The sequence below is a fragment of the Hydra vulgaris genome, chromosome 04 (genome assembly GCF_038396675.1).
Source record: "Hydra vulgaris chromosome 04, alternate assembly HydraT2T_AEP".
Taxonomy (NCBI): domain Eukaryota; kingdom Metazoa; phylum Cnidaria; class Hydrozoa; order Anthoathecata; family Hydridae; genus Hydra; species Hydra vulgaris.
This window is the reverse complement of record NC_088923.1, coordinates 20,790,001-20,803,737: the sequence shown is the minus strand read 5'-3', so window position 1 is coordinate 20,803,737 and position 13,737 is coordinate 20,790,001. Positions and strand designations below refer to the sequence as shown.

The 13,737-nt window shown below is 27.6% G+C and overlaps 1 protein-coding gene across 4 annotated transcripts in view; it reads left to right on the top strand.

Moving 5' to 3' along the window:
* Positions 1-13,737, top strand: part of LOC100207695 (E3 ubiquitin-protein ligase UBR5) — a 123,853-nt gene that overhangs the window by 70,022 nt on the left and 40,094 nt on the right. For all 4 annotated transcript variants that reach the window (XM_065795745.1, XM_065795743.1, XM_065795744.1 and 1 more), the window contains 4 exons: positions 1,157-1,295; positions 1,561-1,739; positions 4,612-4,897; positions 4,971-5,061. In XM_065795745.1, coding sequence (XP_065651817.1) covers positions 1,157-1,295; positions 1,561-1,739; positions 4,612-4,897; positions 4,971-5,061 — 695 coding nt within the window. The remainder of the gene's footprint in view (positions 1-1,156; positions 1,296-1,560; positions 1,740-4,611; positions 4,898-4,970; positions 5,062-13,737) is intronic.

Below are 13,737 nucleotides of genomic sequence, written 5' to 3'. Positions count from 1 at the left end.
TTCATAAGCTATACATAAGGCCTCTTCATAAGCTATACATAAGGCCTCTTCATAAGCTATACATAAGGCCTCTTCATAAGCTATACATAAGGCCTCTTCATAAGCTATACATAAGGCCTCTTCATAAGCTATACATAAGGCCTCTACATAAGCTATACATAAGGCCTCTTCATAAGCTATACATAAGGCCTCTTCATAAGCTATACATAAGGCCTCTACATAAGCTATACATAAGGCCTCTTCATAAGCTATACATTAAGCCTCTACATAAGCTATACATAAGGCCCTATGCGTAGGCCTCTACATAAGCTATAGTTAAGTTGGATAGGATACAAATAGTTTTCAATTTTGTACCCTCTCCTTTCTCTGTTTATAAAGATATTTTTACACATACAGTTGGGTTTGAGTAAACAGTATTCACATATAAACGCAGACACACGTATAGCAGCAGGCTGAAAGATAGTTGATGTAGCAACACTCTGTGGATTTTTTACATTCAAAAAGCAACACTCCTCACATGTTTTACCTGTTTGTCAGTCAATCTACTAACACTCCTGGCATGATTTAAAGATATTATAAAACATTAAAAACAAAAACACTGTTAATTAAAAAAACTTTTTAGTCGTTATTATTGCGATTTTTTAAAAAACAATAAAACTTAATGTACTTTTGCATTATATTTGTTGTTTTAACTTTTAAATGACATTAAAATGTAGCTTAAATGTTGTCAAAAGAGAATTTTTTTTACCATAAAAATCTCTTTCGACTATAAGAATATATATATATATATATATATATATATATATATATATATATATATATATATACACACATATATATAATATATATATATTCTTATAAAGTACTTACTAATTTATTATTGCTCTGTTCTTTAAGAACATTGAGCACTCTCTTTGTAGAATACACTAACATAATTTATATAATTATATATACATATATATATATAATGTATATATATATATATATATATATATATATATATATATATATATATATATATATATATATATATATATATATATATATATATATATATATATATATATATATATATATATATATATATATATATATATATATATATATATATATATATATATATATATATATATATATATATAATCTTGTTGTTTAGAACTCAATCATTAGATGATAACATAGTCATGTCGTCAATGCTACAAGCTGATGAAATTAGCAAGTACTTAGATGGACAAAATGGAACCACTTTGTTAGATAATTTTGTTCACAAACTTTTAGTAAAATGTTATGCAGAGGTTAGCATTTATATATTTTGTGATTGTGAATTATATTTTTATACTTATAATAAATCAATTTTTAAATTACAAAATTTTATATCATTTTTTTTTATTTTTAAATAAATAAAATTTAATTTTTATAAATTTTATAATTTATTTTTATTTGATATTGTTATATTATCAATATTTTTCCTTCTGAATAATTTAACATTGTTTTTTTCTTTCTTTTTTCTGCGGCTTTTTTGTTGGTGTTTTTTTTTTAATCAAATAAATATAATTTTAGTCTCTTGAGGCATTACTTCAACTTTTTCAACAGCGGCTTGCAAATATAAAAAAAAACCAAAGTGACGATGCTGAGAGTGTTGAAACATTAAATGTTATAAACAGATTCATCAGATCTGTTGTTCGTGTTTATGTGCTGTATACTGCTCCGACAGAAACCAATCAAATCAAGCGAAAAGGGTGACTATTTTGAAATTAATTTCTTTTAAAATGTTTTGTTTCTTAGAAAAAACCAAATCTTTTTACATTTTCTGATATAAAAACTATTTTTTTGACTCAGCTACATAAATAAAACTTATGTACAAATATAAAGTAAATTGTGCAGCTACACAGAAGAAGCAGTTATTGACAGAAAATATGAAGAAGTAGAGATAAACTTGAGTAAAAAAAAAATGCCAATTGAACAGTAGATAAATAAAAAATGATACGCATTCCGATGAGACACACTTTGTAATCAAAGGATTACAAAGTGTGGTCATAATATGTAAGTAAGAGCAGTCATTAAAAGTGGTCACACTATGAAAGTAGGAGCAGTGATAAAAAATTAAGAGCAAAAGAGTCAGGAGTAAAATTGCAAATTTCACTCTTGATATTGATCTTGCTCTTAAAACTTCAACATATAATTGCCATGTGTAGCAAAACAGTTTCAGGCAAAAAAAATTCAATGAAATCAAATGGTATTTAATCTTTGCGTACCAAAGCAGAATCCTTTCTTGGCATTCAAATTTCTGAGCATCATAACAGTGCAATTTTGCTTTAAAGTTGGTCGATAAGGTGGCATACCACTTGGTGTCAGACTATGCAAATATTCTTGTTGAATCTCTTGAATAACATCTTGGTTATCGCACTATCTATGCTGTAGTATGTCTTTTCAGTTCCATTAATTTTTTTGAAAATTTCCTTGTACATTCTTGAGTTTTTGTTCTTTGGACACAATAAAGCATTTCTTTAAATAACTTCAAGATTAAGCTTGTAAACTTTTCCCCCATAAATTTCAGTAATCAACAATTTATTAGCTCTACATACTTTATGTATTTATTATTATGTATTTACTAAATTATAATGTATTTACATACTTATGCACTTTTTTTTTCTATTTCCATTATATCAGTAGGTAGTTTGCCACTAGTAATTCTTCATTTCTAAGTTTTAATCCAGCGTCCACAAATTAAGATTTTTCAACATTTTGGCACATGTTTTCTGTTAACTCTAGAGTCTCGAAGTGTTTCCATGTTTTCAAGTATTTCAAAAGGTTGTTTGTAATCTTGTTAACTTAAATGCCAACATGCTTATCCACAAGTCCCAAGTTCTTTAACTTCTTTTATTGATATTAATTCCTTAGTTAATCCATTAATTTGTCTGAATCCCACTGAACTACCAATTCTAAATTAGATTTAGAGTTAGTACTATGAAATATACTGCTGATTATATAATTAAATGCCTCATTTCCATCATGTGTGCAAATCTGCATGAATTGAGGCTGTTAGCACCAAGTTTCGTAAATTGTGAGAAACCTGGTCATATACTCACTTAACTAAAGTTCCTCCAAACAATGTTTCAATACTAGACCTTCATTTGACTATCAGTTAACGTTTTTACATCATGATTTATTTCCTTTTCTTCACAACTTTATTTTTCTTTTTTCTCGTCTCAGCTAATTCTCAATCATCAAATCCTTCCTTAACATTAGCTTGGTTTTTCTGTGATGATAATCCTTCTTTTTTATGCAGTTCAATCAGTTCATCATTATTCAACCCTTCTTTAACATTGGCTTGACTTTTCTAGGATGATAATACTGTTTTTCTACGTGGTTCAGCTAATTCAGATTTGCATGCTTTAGCAGCAACTCTCTTTTTTCTGCATCAAGTCAGCCATATACTTGTCTTGCTTTGCAAGTTTATAACAACTTAAATTTAATAAATACTTTGTGGTACCACATTCATTTTCTTTTATAATGTTCAAAAATAATGTTATTTCATCTGCTTGTTCTGATTGAGCTACTGATAATTTTAAACATTTTAAAGATATAACAACTTTGTTTGACTTACCACCATCATTTGAATTGTCTACCATTATATTAAAAAATACCCAATAACAATTTGATTGCTTTTTTATTTTGGTAAACATTCTTATTAAAATAAATAGATTAATTCTTTTTATTAGAAAATTTTTTAAATGACAAAATTGTAATTGTAATTAATAAATAAATAAAAAAAAAAGCTTACAACTTTTTTAGTTTTAATTTCTATTTCTCCTTAATAGCATAGACATTCAATAGATATTGCTAAGATAAAAGCCTTTTCAAAATAAACTATATCAAAAAGCATAATCAAAATAAATCAAATATATTTGTATTGAATGTAAATTTTTTTTTCTGTGACTTGAACTAAAAAACATTACAGGAATCATTTACCAATAAATGTTGAGTAATTAGTTAAGAAATTGAAGTCCATTTTTATTAGGAATTAATATGATTTCAAATCAAAATCGAAAATCATGATTATGATTTAAATTCTGATTTTAAATCTTACATTGCCTATATACATACATACATACATACATACATACATACATACATACATACATACATACATACATACATACATACATACATACATACATACATACATACATACATACATACATACATATATACATATATAAATATATATACATATATACATATATACATACATATATACATATATACATACATACATACATACATACATACATACATACATACATACATACATACATACATACATACATACATACATACATACATACATACATACATACATACATACATACATACATACATACATACATACATATATAAATACATATATAACAATTATGCCATTTATACTTAATTTTTTAATTTTTTTTTAATTAAAATTTAAGTGCTTAAATCATTTGTGGTTAAAAGAACAATCAATAATTGATAAGCTTGATTGTTTTGAACTTGAAAAGTGACAGAAACAAATAATTTAGTACTTTATAAATTTATTAAATTTTGAAATGTTGTTTAAACTACTTTTGTTTTTAGAATATCTGCTGTGGTATTGAAATGTAAACGAGTTTTTGCATCATTAAATGTATTTGCTGCAAAGCAAATTGCTGATATTGCAGCTTCATTGTTTGCGCCAGTCAGAATGGGAGTGGTTTATCCTTCTGCTCCTTTTACTCTTGGAACAGGTCTTGAAAGTGCAGCTGCTTGTGATGATTTGTTTACTGTTTTGCCTCTGCCTGGTCGTAAAGATAGTGTCAATCCTTTGAGAGTCAGATTTGCAGACAATGATCAGGTTGATGATACAGAAGAAATGGAATCTGAGGTATTTTTAAATATAAAATAATTTTAAATTCATAATACAAATAAATGAATTTATATATATTTTATCTTGTTAGGAATCACATGGTGTTGCATCAACAACTACAGAGTACCATCAGTACATGGATATGGGAGAAACAGATAGTGATTCGGATGACAGCCAAAACGGTATATTATATACCATTATATCTATATTTGTGTATATACAGCCCTGAGAATTAGGGTTGGCATTTTGCAAAGGCAAAGTGTTTGAGGTTGGCAAAAAATTGCAGAACTTGTTTCTATATTTTATGTTAACCCCTTTAAGTCAAATTTTTTTTGCCAAACTGATGTCGACCTCTAACAGTTTGAAGTTGGCAATTTATTGCCGATAGGGAATGCAAATTTTGACGAAAATAAAAAAATCGGAATTCGAAATAAAATTTTTTCGGAATTTAGTCGAATTACGAAAATATTTTAAATTTTTTTATGTCTATGAAAATAATAAAAATAACTTGTTAGAAATAATTTATTGTTATTTATTGCATAAAAAATACTTTCTTATAAATAAAAATTGAACATAAAATTACACCAAATTCAATTAGTACAGAAACATTCTGATATGGTATATCATTTAATAATAAAAAATATAAAATTATTGTTTTATATGCCTAAAATATGCCTTAAGGAAGCAGAGATCACTTAAAACTGCGTCTCCTTGAGGAAGCAGAGATCACTTAAAACTGCATCTCCGAATCCCGTTTAAACTTTTGTACAAACGTTACTAGCAATTGAGAAGGCTCGCTCAGACTCCACGCTCGATAACGGAATCAAAATTAAATACCAGTAGATGGACTCTAATATTTTGCCACGAACACCGTTCTCTTTAAAGAATTTCATTTCTGATTTAATTTTTGAAATTAAGCTTTACTAAATTTTGGACAATAAATTCAATTGAATTTTGTTCTCCAACTTTTGCATTAATGTTTGTTCTTCCAACTTAGGCTCAGTTTTTTCTTCCAACATCACTTCTATCACATCGTCAGCGTTAAATATCAACCTTTGTGCAAAGTTTTCAATAACTTTGGCTATTGTTTTTTTCAATGGTCTAGTGAAAGATGCGTGAATTTCACTTTTTCCGCCATTGTGTAAATACTGAAGAGTTCCAGACACATTAGTTTGTCTTTGGCTTATTCAGTCTTCTAATTTCTTCTTTAATTTTAATGAAAGTTCATCAGATCCAAAATTCTCAAGCATAAAAGAAAATGCCGCATCAGATGAAAGCTGATGCATCTTCTCGACAAAGGGCTTCAATAGTAAGCTTCACTTGGAGTAGTGCAGAGATGTTTTTAATCGACAAAATTTTACCATTTTGAATAACAATATCAGATGCAATGTCAATTAATGCTTTTCTAACACAGCTTTTCAGCTTGTTAAACCTTTCAAGCATTTTGTCCATCTAGTTCTAGTGTCCATAATAAGTTTCAATTATTTTCCAAGTTCTTGTTTCATGTATACTTGAAGAATATCATTTGATGTTCTCGAAAAACAAAATTTCTTTACAATCAAACAAACTTTTTTGATGAAAAAACTAAATCCTAATTCTTCAGTCTTAGCAAGCTCAGCTTCATTATAAATTTGTTCAATCAAGCCAACATTTTTATCTTCAATGTATTCCTCATCCGATTCATTGAAGTCACTTAATTGATCTTCTACACTAACATTTTCTGTATATGTGTGAGCCACCATTTCAGTTGTATTCGAATTATTATACAGAACATTAATTACAGCTAAATGTATTGCATGTGCAAAGCACAACTGCTGATTACATGGTAAAAGCGGCCAACTTTTTGCATCACAGCTGCCTCATCAGTTGTTATAGACGTAATATCTTTATTGATGTTTAGATTGTTGTTTTGCAATGTGATTTTCAGAGCCGTAGTGCATTTCACTGCAGGGAGACATCCTTCAACAGGACGTTTACTAAACCTCACTAAACCTAAATTCCAAAACTATTTTTTGCTATGGACGTTCACATTTAATTAACATCATCTAGAGTTAAGCAAAATCTTGCTCCATCTTCTTTTAAAGTTATTTGCATCATTTTAGCCCACATTTTTTGTGCGTATTCTAAAATCATTTTGTGAATCGAGTTAAGTGATTTTGGTAATACATAATCTTGAGCGTCTCAAGCCAAAAACAAATTTTTCAAATTGATAGATGTACAGAAAACTTTGAATGGCATATTATCTAGGGAACACATTTGTAATACGATTGCAGAAAGTGATTTGTCTTTTTTGTTAAATAAATATTTTTTATTCATCATTTTTGATGCGTGCTTTCTGGACCTTCATCTTGCATGACATCCCGTTTTAATACATTAACATTGTGAATTGTTCTTAAATGCGCGTGCTGCGGTGTTGTCGTTGAACCAGCGGTTTTTGCTATTTCATAACATGTTTTACATTTTGAAGACATTTTAGGATGTACTGTTGATAATAATTTAACTTGTTAAACAAAACAAAATTAAATAGTTATCAATAAATGTTGTTAAATTAAAACTGCTATTATTCCTGCTATTATTTGCTTACCTATTTAAAAAATATTGATCCAAATAATTCAATACACACCGCACCCCAATGAGCAAATTTCAACACTGTTGAAAATCATAAAATATAACCCACGAACACGAGGTTATACCAAATATAAAAATTATTGCATGTGGATATGAAATGAAGACATCAAACTATTAACTGCAATTTAGGAATGTTTTCTCTATGTCTACTTGTATTATGCAGGATAACTGTAATTTACAATTTTTTCCTTTATTTCTTCTTATAAAATTAGAATGTAGAATATTTATTTACAGAAACAAAAACACAAGTTGAAAGTTGAAAAGAGCACAAAAAAATAAATTTTAATTTTGGAATTTGCTGGAAAAATTTTCAGAATTCGAAACTATATTATTAAAAACGAATTCCAGAATTCTCAGATTTTGAATTTCGAGATGCAATCCCTAATTGCCGACCTCATTTTTCCTAATTCTGCAAAATTATATATAAAAACATGTATATACAGTAATGTCTAAAATTTATTGGACAAATTTTGTTATTTTTTCTCATTAAGTTAACTTTTTTTAATGAAATTTCTCATGATTGTCAAATTATATTACAATTATGAAAAACAAAACAAAAAAAACACATTTGGGAGTAATTACTCAAAATTTTATTAAAGAAGAAAATGATTGGAAATGATTATTCCACAATTGATATTTGTTTATACATTGAAAGTTTTTTAATAACGGAATTATTTCCAAGCATTGGTAAAGTCAGGACAGCCAAAATCAACAGCTTCTTGCCAAAAGAATGTTGTAGCGAAATTGTCAAAAGCAGATTTGTGCTAGAGTCACAAAGAAATTCATAGACCTTGGTATGTGCAAGAGCATATGTGTTCACTAGATTGTAGTACAGATCTTATTTAATTTATTTTTCTAAGACATGTCTATGGTCATATATGCTTAACATGTCTATGATCATTCAAATATTATCATCAAATTTTTTGCTCTTATGCAACAGTAAAGCGCCACTTAAGACAAAGCAACCTTTCTGGCCATTGTCCTGTTAAAAAGTTTTTGTTTCTGTTCAATTTTTATGTTCTATGTCCTGTTTCTCCAAAATTATATTAAGTACCAAGTTCCCACACCAAAAGCATGGTGGTGGCTCAGTAATGATTGGATCATGATTTAGCCATGATGGAATAGGTCCAATATATTGAGTTCAAGGCATAATGGGTAAAAACATTTATCAAGGATATAATGCTGCCACATGCAAAGGACAAAATGTCATGGTTGGAAATTTTAACATGAACAGCTTTAAACACACTATTATAGATCATTAACAAGTTTTTTTAATTTTTATATGTATAATGATTTATATATATATATGTGTTTGTACATATATATATATATATATATATATATATATATATATATATATATATATATATATATATATATATATATATATATATATATATATACATATATATATATATATATACACACATATATATATACATACACATATATATATATAAATATATATATATATACATATATATATATATATATATATATATATATATATATATATATATATATATATATATATATATATATATATATTTATATATATATATATATATAAATATATATATGTATATAAATATATATATATATATGTATATAAATATATATATATATATATATATAAATATATATATATATATATATATATATATATATATATATATATATATATATATATATATATATATATATATATATTCTGCAAGAGTGACGGTCGTAACATTTGACACTCTTTAAGCTATTAAAAATGGTCTGAAAATAGAAATGGCTTGAAACTTTCCAGAAATGTAAAATACTATCACATAATTTAGTATTTAAAAGTTACAGCAGTAAAGTTTTTAACTTTTTTCAAAAACGCTTACTTTTTACCACTTCTGAACAAAACAACTTTGTCAAACTTGATGCAGGGAATGGCATGATAAAAAAAAAAAATCATTTTGTGTGTATTCAGCACATATTGATATTATTATATGCTGAGTTTTATATTTTTTACTTGAAGTTTAACAAGCAATTTTACGTTTTTTCTGTCGTAACAGTTGTAATGAAAAATCCAATACTTAAAAACAACAAATAAAATGACGCACTCAATGATATAAAAAAAAAAGTATAAATGATTATTAACAAACAAGTATATTATGTATGTATGTATATATGTATGTATATATTATATATATATATATATATATATATATATATATATATATATATATATATATATATATATATATATATATATATATATACATAAATATATGTTTTTTGGTTCCCTAAGTAGTCTATTCGGTCTTATCGCAGAGCACCGCGGAAAAGCAATTAACAGGAATTCACTCCTCCTTCCTAACCGATGCCGCAAAACTTGCCCAAAGGTGGGTTTGAACCACGGTTCCCTTACTTTTTAGGAAAAATAAGGGATATGTGTGTTTATGCAGCCGAGCGCAACCACTGCTTAATAAGAATAATACAACTCCAAATATAACTTTTATTTATTTTGTATTGCTGCATGCACAGAATTCTTAATTTCTCAGTTTATTTGAAAACATATGATCATAGAATTATAAAAAGACTTAAATGTTTATTTACATTAATTACACTCTAAATTATAAAGTTACAAGAACAAAATATTACAATATCTACATTGTCAAAAATTATTCAAATAAAAAACTCGTTTGTTCGTAAAAAAAGCATGATCTGGTGTCATGTGCTTTAAAACTGAAAACAGTCGCTCAACACTGACTTGAGATATGGGTAGCGACAAAGCGACTCGGCAAGCATTTCGTAAAACCGTAAAGAATTGTTTTTAGAGCTTATCGAAAATCCGTTTCAATTACATCTAGTTGAACCTGCATTTGTTCTTTTGAACAATTCTTTTCAATCTCCTGTTCACATAGCATAAATAAATTTGGTCGTCGCTTTGCGACTGGTGAAGCATCCTTTTCGTTTTCTGAACTAGATTCGGCAACATGAACTGAAAAAGAGTTGCGCGCTACTGCGTTTTTAATTTTGTCGAGTTCATCATTCCTATTTTTATTAGCCAGTTGAATCAGTTTGTAATTAATTTTCAGCTATCTATAGAAATATTAATAAGTTTTTGAGTATGTATTTTTTAAAGTTATATATTCAAAACTATATATATATATAAATGCATTTTGATAAAAAAAAACAACCTTATCTTCAGTCGCTGTTAGCATACAACCATGCCTAATATCCACGTAAACTGCTGCAAGAAACAACGAATTTTCGCGTAGTGCACTTTCTCTATTATTCATTCCTATTTGGAAATCTCTAGCTAAGTCACTGTCTTTCCCGTCTAGTTCACACTTTATTGAATTCCAATCAAAAAGGAATTCGCGTGCGGTAATATTTTCACGCTGAAAACGGATAGTTAGATCACATGCCATATGCAATACATCTCTCAGTTCTTCCCACATCCCCCAAAAATATGGTTGCACAGTAAATTCTTTAGGAGCTTCTTTTTGCATATTCAGATTTTGAATTACTGGTCGAATCTAGAAGAACAGAAGAATTCATTAAATATATGTATTACGTTTTCAACTAGTTAAGTAAAGAGGATTATTAAAGAAATATTTACACAAACTAAATTTTACAAGTTATTAAATAATGTAAATGTCATTAACATTGAACTAATTGGATTTATACTATAGCGGTTGGAAAACCGATTTATACACTTTAATTAAAACTTAGAAGTTATAAACTATAACTTACCTGAATTAGCCTCTCGATCATATTGAACTGGCTAGATCAATGGATAGCCTGATCTAGTATTGGAACAAGATGTGGAGCTTGGTCTCTGAAGAAGTCAATCCACTTAGAATTTCTCGCAGTTTTGACAACTTCTCTTGCATGGCTGAGGAATTTTTTTATTGTGGGCATCTTCAATACATCATTCACGGCTAGCTGTAAAGTGTGGACAGCACATCTTTGAAGATGTATAACATTCATTCTACTGGCAACTCCACTTGCCAAGACTGCTGCCGCATTGTCTGCTTTATTTTGACCATCTTCGTTAAACTCATCAGTTTCAACTGAAAGATCGCTTTCGTCATCTTCGATTTCCTCAATAGCGCTGATCCTGAAGTCGCGCACCAACTTTATATTCACCTAAATATATTAATTATGATTTCAATAGTTAACTGAAAATTTAGTGAATATACGGTTTTATCAAAAAAGTTTATTTTTTAAATGTTTTTATTTAAAATATTAATTTTAATATCAATTTAATATACAATGTTCTTCATTTTAAAAAAATATAGGTGAATTTTAAAATATGTGTTACTCACTGCTGCGTTGTCAACACTGAGGCCTAAAATATTAATTTTATTGATTCCAAACTTATCTAAACACTTCTCAAAAATTTTTTCAGTGTATTCCGCCGTTTGTTTTCCTTTCGTATCGATAATGCCAAGATTGATGACAACAATTTCATCATTGTTTGAGTATTGGACATTTATACCGAGGTAGTGGCGCATATGCTGCCTAGATGTAGAATCGACTTTTAAATAAATTAGCATTTTCGATAATTTGTTTTTGATTTGTTCGCTATGCTTTTTGGCAAGATCACTAATTTGAATTCTCATATTATCTCTATTCATTTTAAATCCAAAATGAGATGCAACTTTTCCACAAAGCTTTTGAATAAGTTCCCAATCAAACGCCTATAGAAATTGTTTTTAGAATAATACATTTTTATTAAAAAATGGCAAAAAAACATAATTTTTTAGATTTTTTTTTGAAATTACTTGCGCTCAATAGCGCAAACTTACAGACATTTGAATTTTTTTTTTATTGCGTATAATTAATTTGTGAGTTAAATTTGATAGCTCTTCGTATCTAAACCATACCGCTTTCATTGCAATTTTTCAGTAAGCGTTATTAAAATAAAAAATTTCATTTTTTTAGGAATGTAGACCGAAAACCAATGTACATAATTATATTATCTCACAACATTTCGGGTTTAAATTAAAAGAAACAATTTTTTTCATAATAAAAGTAGTTACAAGTTTAATATTTATAATTACAGTTTCACACTACTTAACAGTTTTAAACAGTACTTAAACAAAGCACAAATTCAATCGACAATTATTTTTAAAGAACTTTACTTTGGTAAAATATTCTTTTACTGCTCATAAACTAGTTCATCATTTCTAATCGATGTTCTTTCTATGATAAATCTAAAAATTTAATAATAACGGAATCACTTAAGCAAAAAAATAAACTTCTAAACTAAAATATCATTTATTTTTAAATTTGGTACATATTGAAAAAATTTGAGCAAATAAATTCTCAAACATATTATTACCTACAGGTCTAGCCAGGGAGCGATTTTTTGAGTAAAACGAGGAGGGTGAGTCCTTCAAAAGCGACGAATGTCTTATAAAAAATATTGAACTGTAAGTCAAATGTTAACTCCCTCTCTTTTTAGAGGAGGGGGCAACAACCCCCTTTCCATACAACCCGTGAAATCGCCCCTGGGTCTAGACAATTGATGACGAGGAAATACTTTAATAAACAGTTCATCATAAGTACTATCTTAATGGGATAAAAAAAAAATAAAACAAACATTAAGGGTTTCATTAGTAGTTTTATATTTAAGAAATATAAAACTTATAATGAAATATGATGAAAAATTTAAACTTGAAACACTTTATTTTCTTTAACTAATTTTAACAAAAAAAAAATTATTAAACAAACTGTTTCTTTAACAAAAAACCTATTAGATCACAATTGCGGCAAAATGCTTTTATTTTATATTTTCTGAATAAACGTCACATAAACAATATCAAAAGATAATTTAAATATTCTAAACGATAAAAGTTTTGGTTTAACGTAAAACTACTAAACGGGTAGGCAAATGGCCATTTCGCACGTAAAATGCGAGCTGCGTAACGCTCTTAACAAGGAGCAACATTCGAACCGATACTCAATCTGGCCAAATAAATAAAATCGGCAAAACAGATGGTTAGCTTCCCGGTCAAATGCTCTTTTTTGCTTTGTGACAAGGTCTTTTTAAGGCATATTATTAACTAAAAAAAAAAAAAAAAGTCCCAGAGTCCTAAAATTTTTATGGACTAGAGGAAACAACACATTTATATACCACATTTTTTGATAAGCAACTTCCACTCATTGGATAATTGTTTTTTTATTTACAATTACAATTTTCTGTAATTTTTTCATTTAGGATTTTTGTTTTGTTTAACAAA